We start from the raw sequence: 11806 nt of genomic DNA, 5'->3' as shown, positions 1-11806 counted from the left end.
TCAGCTGTGCTAACATAATTGCAAAATGGTTTTCTAATGATCAATTAGCCTTTTAAAATGATAACTTGGATTAGCAAACACAACGTGCCATTGGAACACAGGACTGATGGTTGCTGATAATGGGCCTCTGTACGCCTATGTAGATATTCCATTAAAAATCAGCCGTTTCCAGCTACAATAGCCATTTACAACATTAACAATGTCTACACTGTATTTCTGATCAATTTGATTTTATTCTAATGGACATTTTCTTTCGAAAACAAGGACATTTCTAAGTGACCCCAAACTTTTGAACGGTAGTGTATATAGTATATATATGCACACATATACATACATATACATACATATTCATATATATACACATACATACATTCATATGAAAAGGAAAAACAATAGAAAAACAAAAGAAAAACCTGCAAATTCAATTATATAACTTGAAAATAAAATGTGCAACCAGGAACACTTTCTAAATAGCCATTCAAGTTTCTCTTCATCTCTAATACAGAATAGTTCTGGTTTCTGTTGTTGCATTTAATAAAACAAGATTACTCTTAAGTCATCATATAAAGAAGTAAAATAAAGAAGTAATGGACACAGTCCTCCATAAATGAGTCAAAGGACCTTGGGCATTCATTGATCTGATCTCAAAGCCTTGGACCTCTCTACATTGTAATTTCAGTTCAGTGTGTATCCAGCCATGGTCCTTTACATCTGATTATAGTACCATCGCTGGACTGTGCACTGCACCACACTACTTATCTTCTTACTGATAACATTTCTCTCATATTTATGCAACTTACAGAAGTTATGGGGAGAATGAGTAGATCTATGATGGCTAGAAACATGGAAATAATCTGACCTCCTTATCCACTGCTTGTGGAATATTTTAATGGTGTCTGTGTTTGTTTGGAAGATTGTTTGGGTAAAATGTGTAGGTTGTGTATTTGTGTTTATGCTCGAGAGAGAGAATAAGAGTGTGTGTGTAGTGTTGGTGTATGTGTTGGTGTTGGTGTGTGTGTTCATGTTGGTGTGTGTGTAGTGTTGGTGTGTGTGTTCATGTTGGTGTGTGTGTAGTGTTGGTGTGTGTGTTGGTGTTGGTGTGTGTGTGTTGGTGTTGGTAGGTGTGTTGGTGTGTGTGTTGGTGTTGGTGTGTGTGTTGGTGTGTGTGTTGGTGTTGGTGTGTGTGTTGGTGTGTGTGTGTGTAGTGTGTGTCTTATCATGTTTAAACACTTGTGGATTCCATCTGGTGAGCAGTGACTCAGGCCCGCACAAGTACGTCTGTTCTGATTCTGACGGGGTCATTGTATGTGTGTATGTGTGGTGTGTGTGTGTGTGTGTGTGTGTTTGAATAGCCCCATCCACTGTCTGTGCACACCACACGGCGCTGTGGAACAATGCTCTGTCGGAGGAGTCCAGATTGGGATGGCAGCGGCTTTGTTTGGGGACAGCAAGCCAAACACACTTTAGCCCCACCATATTGCCCCCCCCCCTACACACACACACACACATGCACACACTCTCGCTTTCTTTGTGCCCCTTTTGTTGATGGAGGACTAAATTATTTCAGCTCTCTTGTGGCATTCATAGTGACCCACAATGGGGCAGCAGCTTGGATACTGAGGGGCAGGTCATTAGGGGGCTTTTTTTCCGGTACTGAGATCATACCTTTACCCTACTTATACATGCAGACACACACACACTTATACACACTTATATATCACTCCAGACATTCCCTTAAGTTTGATGTGCCGTGGTCTGGTGTAAATACTGGGCTATAAGACAACTGCTTGTGCACATTGATTAAATAAATAGTATAACGCAAACGTCTAGCAACCCAATGTTTCCGTGTTCGAATCTCATCCCGGACAACTTTAGCATTTTAGCTAATTAGCAACTGTGCAACTACTTACTACTTTTTAGCTACTTTGCAACAATTTTGCATGTTAGCTAACCCTTCCCCTAACCCTAACCTTAACCCTTTAACCTAACTCCTAACCTTAACCCTAACCTTAACCCCTAACCCTAATCGTTTACTATATTACATCTACCCCTGAGTCCAGGTTGCCCTGGATCGCTAGATTAGTGTGTCACTGTGCTCTGATGATGCTGTGATACATGTCCCTTTTAAAGGGGTCACTGAGCAATTAGGAGGCTGGCCCATTAGAACAGGTCTTTCTTTGTTTCAGCCAATCACAAACCCCAGCTGGGGCTGCACGCGACCACTGATCCTAGTTTGAATATCAGGTGGTGGATGTAAAGAGTTCCCTTTAAATCATGTCAAGAACAAAAAAATGCACCCATACTGCATTCTCCTGTTTGGGTGTAGGTGCAATGTAGAGTATGTTATTGAGTGTCAAGTCTGCTTGGTTTGTGTGTCTTAGCACGGTGTGTTGTTAACACCGACGTTGATTGAGAGCTTCTCTGACTGCTGATCTCATCGCTTCTAAAATGTAAATCAGTGGAAGTGAATGATGGAGATGCCGTTTTTAAACCTGCACTTTTGGAAATGCATTTGGTGTATCATTCAGTCTAATGCTTAATAACTCTACTACAGCTCAATGTTACCTACCGCCTGTAGCATGGGTGTTTGAGGGGAGGGCTGGGTCCAGTGATTTACGCTGGCTGTTATAAAGTAGCTCATGTTAGGAAATAGGAGTCAAATCACTCGGGGGTTAATTGTAACATTACGAAAGGTTCAGATAGGAAAGTATTGAAAATTCCCCAGATTTACAGGGGGAAACCAGTCTGATCAATGGGCTAACTTTTTTGCCTCTCACTCTCCCACAGGCTTACATCCCAGGATTGGTCAGAGAGCAGCCCATCAGCAGCAGTGACATTGGGGTCGTCCGGGGTCAGAGGTCCGGTGTCAGACACTGGATGTATGAGACAGCTTCATGGGCCTGAAGGACCATCTGGAGGATGAAACAGGCCGCATCCTCAACCTGGGGCTGGATTTGGACTACCTCCACGTGGAAGGCACCGACCGCCAGGCCAGCTTGAGTGCCACAGTCAACACCCACTCAGGAGCCTTGGAGGGGGATGAGACGGAGGTGGGAGGCACCCATAGCAGTGTCAGTAGTAGCAGCATCAGCAGTAGTAGTAGTTGTAGTAACTCCTCTGAAGAGAGTGCTGCGTCGGACAGCGAGGATGAGCGGGGGCTCCAACATGGCTCTGGTTCTGATGCTCAGACCCCTCACCCGCACCCCTGTCACCCTGCTGAGCTGGGCCCGGCACAGAGCCCCCACTCTAGGGACCCCAAACACTCCACCAACCCCCTCACTGAGTACCACTCCAAGATGGAGTTTGCCCTGAAGCTGGGCTACTCTGAGGAGCTGGTTCTGCTGGTGGTGCGGAAGCTAGGGCCTGACGCCCTCATCAATGACATACTGGGAGAACTGGTCAAACTGGGCACCAAGTCAGAGACGGATCAAGCTGGGGGGTCGGCCGCCTCCCAGTCGCCCTCCTCCTCCTCTTTATCCTCATCCTCTCTGGACTCCTGCAGGCTGGACTTCTCCTCCCAGCTACTGTTGGATGACAAGGAGAACATCAGGCCTGTGGTGTTGGATGGGAGTAATGTAGCCATGAGGTGAGTCAACACCAACTGCTGCTGCATTCAGAAACACTTTATTCAGGTTACTTTTCTCTCTGAAAAACCTCATCCACTCAATCCACTTGCTCTCCTGATCTATATTCCATAGTACTATAGAAATAATGAATAATAACCATGAATTTGTGTATGTTTCTCCACAGCCATGGGAATAAGGAAGTGTTCTCCTGTCACGGCATCCAGTTGGCTGTTGATTGGTTCCTGGAGCGTGGTCACCATGACATCACTGTATTTGTGCCCGCCTGGAGAAAGGAACAGTCCAGACCGGACGCCCTCATCACAGGTAAACCAAAATTTCCATGTGCACCCCCAAAATTCCATAACTCCCCACCAAACCCCCCATCTTATTTTGATTAAACCCCACCCTCACTCCTGTTTTAAATCATAACATTTCCATAAAATGTGCTAATTTTGACGGCAGACATTTTTCTTTTTTACCAGGAAGATAAAGTTGTCAAGGTCACACCCCAAAACATGTGATATCATTGAAAAGCCCAGACACTGTAAAGTCCATGGAGAATAAGAGCACTTCCTCCCAGCTGCCCACTGCACTAAGGCTAGGAAACACTATCACCACCGATAAATCTACAATAATCGAGAATTTCAACAAGCATTTTGCTACGGCTGGCCATGCTTTCCACCTGGCTACCACTACCCCGGCCACCAGCTCTGCACCCTCCGCTGCAACTTGCCCCCCCCCCCCCCCCCGCTTCTCCTTCACACAAATCCAAACAGCTGATGTTCTGAAAGAGCTGCAAAATCTGGACCCCTACAAATCATCTGGGCTAGACAATCTGGACCCTTTCTTTCTAAAACTAGCCGCCGAAATTGTCGCAACCCCTATTACTAGCCTGTTCAACCTCTCTTTCGTAACGTCTGAGATCCCCAGAGATTGGAAAGCTGCCGCGGTCATCCCCCTCTTCAAAGGGGGTGACACTCTAGATCCAAACTGTTACAGACCTATATCCATCCTGCCCTGCCTTTCGAAAGTTTTTGAAAGCCAACTTAACAAACAGATCACCGACCATTTCGAATCCCACCGTACCTTCTCCGCTATGCAATCCGGTTTCCGAGCTGGTCATGGGTGCACTTCAGCCACGCTCAAGGTCCTAAACGATATTATAACCGCGATCGATAATAGACAGTACTGTGCAGCCGTCTTCATCGACCTGGCCAAGGCTTTCGACTCTGTCAACCACCGCATTCTTATTGGCAGACTAAATAGCCTTGGTTTCTCAAATGACTGCCTCTCCTGGTTCACCAATTACTTCTCAGATAGAGTTCAATGTGTCAAATCGGAGGGCCTGTTGTCTGGACCTATGGCAGTCTCTATGGGGGTACCACAGGGTTCAATTCTTGGGCCGACTCTTTTCTCCGTGTATATCAATGATGTCGCTCTTGCTGCTGGTGACTCTCAGATCCACCTCTACGCAGACGACACCATTTTGTATACATCTGGCCCTTCATTGGACACTGTGTTAACAAACCTCCAAACGAGCTGCAATGCCATACAACACTCCTTCAGTAGCCTCCAACTGCTCTTAAACACTAGTAAAACTAAATGCATGCTCTTCAATCGAACGCTGCTGGCACCCGCCCACCCGACTAGAATCACTACTCTCGACGGGTCTGACCTAGAGTATGTGGACAACTACAAATACCTAGGTGTCTGGTTAGACTGTAAACTCTCCTTCCAGACTTACATTAAGAATCTCCAATCCAAAGTTAAATCTAGAATTGGTTTCCTATTTCGCAACAAAGCCTCCTTCACTCATGCTGCCAAACATGCCCTCGTAAAACTGACTATCCTACCGATCCTTGACTTCGGCGATGTCATTTACAAAATAGCCTCCAACACTCTACTGAGCAAATTGGATGTAGTCTATCACAGTGCCATCCGTTTTGTCTCCAAAGCCCCATATACTACCCACCACTGTGACCTGTACGCTCTCGTTGGCTGGTCCTCACTACATATTCGTCGCCAAACCCACTGGCTCCAGGCCATCTATAAATCACTGCTAGGCAAATCCCCGCCTTATCTTAGCTCATTGGTCACCATTGCAACACCCACCCGTAGTATGCGCTCCAGCAGGTATATCTCACTGGTCATCCCCAAAGCCAACACCTCCTTTGGCCGCCATTCCTTCCAGTTCTCTGCTGCCAATGACTGGAACAAATTGCAAAAATCTCTGAAGCTGGAGACACTTATCTCCCTCACTAACTTTAAGCATCAGTTGTCAGAGCACCTTACCGATCACTGCACCTGTACACAGCCCATCTGAAATTAGCCCGCCCAACTACCTCATCCCTATATTGTTATTTATTTTGCTCATTTGCACCCCAGTATCTCTATTTGCACATCATCTCTTGCACATCTATCATTCCAGTGTTAATACTAATTGTAATTATTTTGCACTATAGCCTATTTATTGCCTTACCTCCATAACTTGCTACATTTGCACACACTGTATATATATTTTCTGTTGTATTTTTGACTTTATGTTTTGTTTTACCCCATATGTAACTCTGTGTTGTTGTTTTTATCGCACTGCTTTGCTTTATCTTGGCCAGGTCGCAGTTGTAAATGAGAACTTGTTCTCAACTGGCTTACCTGGTTAAATAAAGGTGAAATAAAATAAAATAAAAAATAAAAAGAATGTCCTCTCAAAGGGACAACAGGACTTAATTCAGTGGCTTGTATGGCCTCAGAGATACGGACCAAGAACTGATGTCCACTAGAGAGGACAAAAATGTATTGCTGGGTCTCAGGAGGATAAGATTCATAATTTTGCTCACAGTGTAATTTCCCTTAATTTAAATTGAGTAACACCAATGATACTTTGTATTTAGGCGCACCAAATTATCAATGGAATCCCTTAAATGTATGACATACAAGGGTTTGATTAGCTAATAATTTTCCTTAATATAGATAACACTTTGCCACTGGAGGGAATGCTCAAGGTCCTTGTATATCTTTGGCGGTGATTTCCAAGGAGGTAACACCAATGACATAAAACTTAGGTACAAGCTCAAGTTGGCCTCTGCAACTGCGTCACACCCTCCATACGGAGCCTCCCCCCAAAATCCGGATCAAGCATAAATTGGCTTTTATACTAGGATAAAGTAATCCTTCTACCCCCCCCCCCCCCCCCCCCAAAATTGTAAAGTGGTTATCCCACTGGCTATAGGGTGAACGCACCAATTGGTGAGTCGCTCTGGATAAGAGCGTCTGCTAAATGACGTAAATGTGCCCTTGAGCAAGGCACTTAACCCTAATTGCTCCTGTAAGTCGCTCTGGATAAGAGCGTCTGCTAAATGACTAAAATGTAAATGTATATTTGTTTACTTTCTATTACTTACCTTCTTTTTGTCTACATTCAAAATATAAGTTAGATGTCTCTAAATCCCCAAAATATGTTACCACAACTCTACTCATCACTACTGGGATAAGCCAATTTGCATGGCCTAGGTACTTTGAACAATACATCTTTGCAGTATAAAGGACTTGCATTATGTTTTATCATTGATAAACCGTTCAATATAAACAAAGACATGTCTGATGTGTAACTATTTGTCATTTTAAAGTGTTTTTCATAGTTGCAAAGGCGAGGGATGCAAATGCCACAGCAATTCAAGAACAACCCTGTAGCCACTTTAGACTGTTATAAACTTGTCTAACCTTTTACCGATATCATTGCTGATTTGCATATAGGTGGGAATTGCGTACATTAACATTCTCTATAGGCAAAAGCCGAGCCATGGTTTTAGGCTACTTGACATTGAAATGTTTCATCAGAGGAGAAACACATGAATTCATTGGTTTTTACATCTCACCAGACTAAAAGTCTGAAGCCATAGTCGATTTCTGCACCCAAGTTCCTAGTTTATCTTATACTGTATAAGTTACACATTTCATATGACATCTCACCGTTAAAGGCGCTGCATGGTCAATCCGACGTCTACATTGGCCATGCAGCATTTAAGGTGATACAGCCTCTGCAGAAGTCAGGGCATTCACACTTCTTGCACTTCGGAGAGCAGCACAGAGCTGTTGTGAAGGAAGTTGTCAAGGAAGTGAGTTTGTGTTTATACAGGACCTCCCGCCCCCACCTACCGTCAACCAATCATGTCAATGCAGAGCTATATGGAGCTATACAGAGCCCTCCGCATTGTTACAAAATTTGAGAGGCGCATGGTGACGTGGTACAGAGCTCAAGTTGGCCTCTGCAACTGCGTCACACCCTCCATACGGAGCCTCCCCCCAAAAATCCGGATCAAGCATAAATTGGCTTTTATACTGTATTGCATAACCCATCAAATCAAATCAAATTTTATTTGCCACATGCGCCGAATACAACAGGTGTAGACATTACTGTGAAATGCTTACTTACAGCCCTTAACCAACAATGCATTCATTTTTAAATAAAAAAGTAGAATAAAACAACAACACAAAAAAAGTGATGAGAAAAAAAGAGCAGAAGTAAAATAAAATAACAGTAGGGAGGCTATATACAGCGGGGTACCGGTGCAGAGTCAATGTGCGGGGGCACCGGCTAGTTGAGGTAGTTGAGGTAATATGTACATGTGGGTAGAGTTCAAGTGACTATGCATAAATAATTAACAGAGTAGCAGCAGCGTAGAAAGATTGGGTGGGGGTGGGGGGGCAGTGCAAATAGTCCGGGTAGCCATGATTAGCTGTTCAGGAGTCTTATGGCTTGGGGGTAGAAGTTGTTGAGAAGCCATTTGGACCTAGACTTGGCGCTCCGGTACCGCTTGCCATGCGGTAGCAAAGAGAACAGTCTATGACTAGGGTGGCTGGAGTCTTTGACAATTTTGAGGGCCTTCCTCTGACACCGCCTGGTATAGAGGTCCTGGATGGCAGGAAATTTGGCCCCAGTGATGTACTGGGCCGTACGCACTACCCTCTGTAGTGCCTTGCGGTCGGAGGCCGAGCAGTTGCCATACCAGGCGGTGATGCAACCAGTCAGGATGCTCTCGATGGTGCAGCTGTATAACTTTTTGAGGATCTGAGGACCCATGCCAAATCTTTTCAGTCTCCTGAGTGGGGAATAGGCTTTGTCGTGCCCTCTTCACGACTGTCTTGGTGTGTTTGGACCATGATAGTTTGTTGGTGATGTGGACACCAAGAAACTTGAAGCTCTCAACCTGTTCCACTACAGCCCCGTCGATGAGAATGGGGGCGTGCTCAGTCCTCTTTTTTTTCCTGTAGTCCACAATATTCTCCTTTCTCTTGGTCACATTGAGGGAGAGGCTGTTATCCTGGCACCATACGGCCAGGTCTCTGACCTCCTCCCTATAGGCTGTCTCATCGTTGTCGGTGATCAGGCCTACCACTGTTGTGTCGTCGGCAAACTTAATGATGGTATTGGAGTCGTGCTTGGCCATGCAGTCATGAGTGAACAGGGAGTACAGGAGGGGACTGAGCACGCACCCCTGAGGGGCCCCCGTGTTGAGGATCAGCGTGGCAGATGTGTTGTTACCTACCCTTACCACCTGGGGGCGGCCCGTCAGGAAATCCAGGATCCAGTTGCAGAGGGAGGTGTTTAGTCCCAGGATCCTTAGCTTAGTGATGAGCTTTGAGGGCACTATGGTGTTGAACGCTGAGCTGTAGTCAATGAATAGCATTCTCACGTAGGTGTTCCTCTTGTCCAGGTGGGAAAGGGCAGTGTGGAGTGCAATAGAGATTGCATAATCTGTGGATCTGTTGGGGCGGTATGTAAATTGGAGTGGGTCTAGGGTTTCTGGGATAATGGTGTTGATGTGAGCCATGACCAGTCTTTCAAAGCACTTCATGGCTACAGACGTCAGTGCTACGGGTCGGTAGTCATTTAGGCAGGTTGTCTTAGTGTCCTTGGGCACGGTGACTATGGTGGTCTGCTTGAAAATTGATGGTATTATAGACTCAGTCAGGGACATGTTGAAAATGTCGGTGAAGACACTTACCAGTTGATCAGCACATGCTCGGAGTACACGTGCTGGTAATCCGTCTGGCCCTGCGGCCTTGGGAATGTTGACCTGCTTAAAAGTCTTACTCACATCGGCTACGTGATCACATAGTTATCTAGAAGCTTGTGGCATGTTTCTGAATGTAAATTATGGCTGCATAATGCATATCCCTCTCTCTCTCTCTTCTCTCTCTCTCTCTTCTCTCTCTAGACCAGGAGATATTGCGACGTCTGGAGAAAGACAAGATCCTTGTGTTCACTCCATCTCGTCGGGTCCAGGGCCGCCGGGTGGTCTGCTACGATGACCGCTTCATTGTCAAGCTGGCCTACGAGTCCGACGGCATCATCGTCTCTAACGACAACTATCGGGACCTGGCCAATGAGAAGCCAGAGTGGAAGAAGTTCATCGACGAGCGGTTGCTCATGTACACGTTCGTCAACGACAAGTATGGAAGTCCCACCAACACAATGGACAAAGAGCCTATAACTATTAGTATCTGCAGTTGTTTTTCCAGGGGGATTGATATGTGGTTATCTGATGGTGTGTCTGGTATGTGGCTGTGTCCAGGTTCATGCCTCCTGATGATCCTCTGGGTCGCCATGGTCCCAGTCTGGAGAACTTCCTGAGGAAGAGACCAGTGATCCCAGAACACAGGAAGCAGCCCTGCCCCTATGGTAACACCTAGCCATTCTCTCTTATGCATTATTCATCCAGCCTCCTCTGGCTTGTCTTATGATTGAGAGTTAACCATCCTGTATTCTCTCCTTAGGGAAGAAGTGCACTTACGGCCACAAGTGTAAGTTCTACCACCCTGAGAGAGGCAGTCAGCCGCAGCGCTCTGTGGCCGACGAGCTGCGTGCCAGTGCCAAGAACTCCTCTTCATCTACCTCTTCCTCCAAGAGCCTGGACGAGGCTCTGATTGTGAAGAGTCATAGCATGTCCAAGAGCTCCAGGGTAGACGGGCTCCCAGACCCCCGCCGAGCTCCCCCGAAGAGACAGTCGGACCCTGGCCTTCGGACTCCCTCCTGCAGCGACCTCCTGGAAGAGCGTCTGGGCAGGAGGACTAAAGCAGAGGCCCGCAGAGGGAGTAGCAGCAGCAGTAGCAGCAGCTCTAGCAGCAGCCTCCTGGCCTCTGCCCCTGGGGGACCTCCTTCCAGCCACGGCTTCTCTCTGCAGGACTGGGGGAACGGCTCCTCCAGAGCTCCAGGGCTGTTGGGGCTTGGTCACTCGAAGTCATACTCCACCTGTGAATCCCCGGAGCTAAGCTACCACTCCCTGATGAGGGCCTACTCCAGCCTAAGCCTGGTGGTGCCGCGGAGCCCCGAGCGGCTGTTCCCAGCTGACCTACGGACTGGCTCACTGGTGTCTGACTGCAGCAGCGAGGGCAGCGTGAGCTCTGACTCCTTCTCCCCTGATCCCCTGCTGGATGACAGCCTCAAGTGCCACTACCACCACCCCCATCACCACCACCATCACTGCCCTAGCCGCTACCCACACCACCCCAACCACCCACCCCCTGGTCTGACCCAGCACCCCCATGGAGGCTCCCACCATGGCTACCCTCTAGCTCAGAGCAGCCTGGAGGATCCTCCCTCCTCTCTCCACCACTTCAAGGCCCAGCTCTCCTTCCTTCCTCCCCATATTCAGCAACCGTCTGTGGGGAGCCACTCTGGCTGTTCTGGGAACTACCCTCCCCAACCTCTATCCCAGTCCTCCAGCCCCCACTCCCACTCTCACAGCTCTCCTCTGGGGCATAACCTGGGGGGCTCCAACTGGCAGGACAACAACAGCCTCTACGAGCAATCCACTGTCCACCCCAGGAGGATCTACCCTGGGCCGGGACAGGAGCAGCGGCTGGCCAGATGGGACCCCCACTACCAGCATCCCTCCCAGGCCTGCTACGAGCCCTTCACTTTCCAGTCCCTGCCTGAGGTCCGCAAACAACCCTGGCACTCGCCCTGGCCCAGGGGAACACACTCGCCCCATCCTCAACCCCCTTCCTCCTCCCATCCTCCCCCTCCACCTCTTCCCCACCCCTCCACGGCCCCCCAGCACCAGGAGCCCCCGGCCCTGGGCAGATACCAGGATGTGAGGGAGAATGTGTTTGTCAACTTGTGTAACATCTTCCCCCCAGAGTTGGTGAGGGTGGTGATGGTGAGGAACCCCCATGTGATGGACGCCCAGCAGCTGGCTGCAGCCATCCTGGCTGAGAAGTCCCAGGCTGGTTACTGA

At 47.6% G+C, this 11806-nt stretch overlaps 1 protein-coding gene across 1 annotated transcript; it reads left to right on the top strand.

Annotated features, from left to right (window-relative positions):
- Positions 1-2894: 2894 nt before the first annotated feature.
- LOC311143454 (putative ribonuclease ZC3H12C) lies at positions 2895-11806 on the top strand (the record flags this gene model as incomplete). The annotated part of the gene is made up of 5 exons (XM_084179271.1): positions 2895-3586; positions 3751-3890; positions 9785-10019; positions 10142-10248; positions 10344-11806. The coding sequence occupies 5 exons, from the start codon at positions 2895-2897 to the stop codon at positions 11804-11806; spliced, it is 2637 nt and encodes an 878-aa protein (XP_084035397.1).

The sequence above is a fragment of the Coregonus lavaretus genome, assembly GCF_964263955.1.
Source record: "Coregonus lavaretus genome assembly, chromosome: 16".
Lineage (NCBI taxonomy): Eukaryota > Metazoa > Chordata > Actinopteri > Salmoniformes > Salmonidae > Coregonus > Coregonus lavaretus.
The sequence above is the reverse complement of the archived record's forward strand: the minus strand, read 5'-3'. Positions and strand labels throughout refer to the sequence as shown.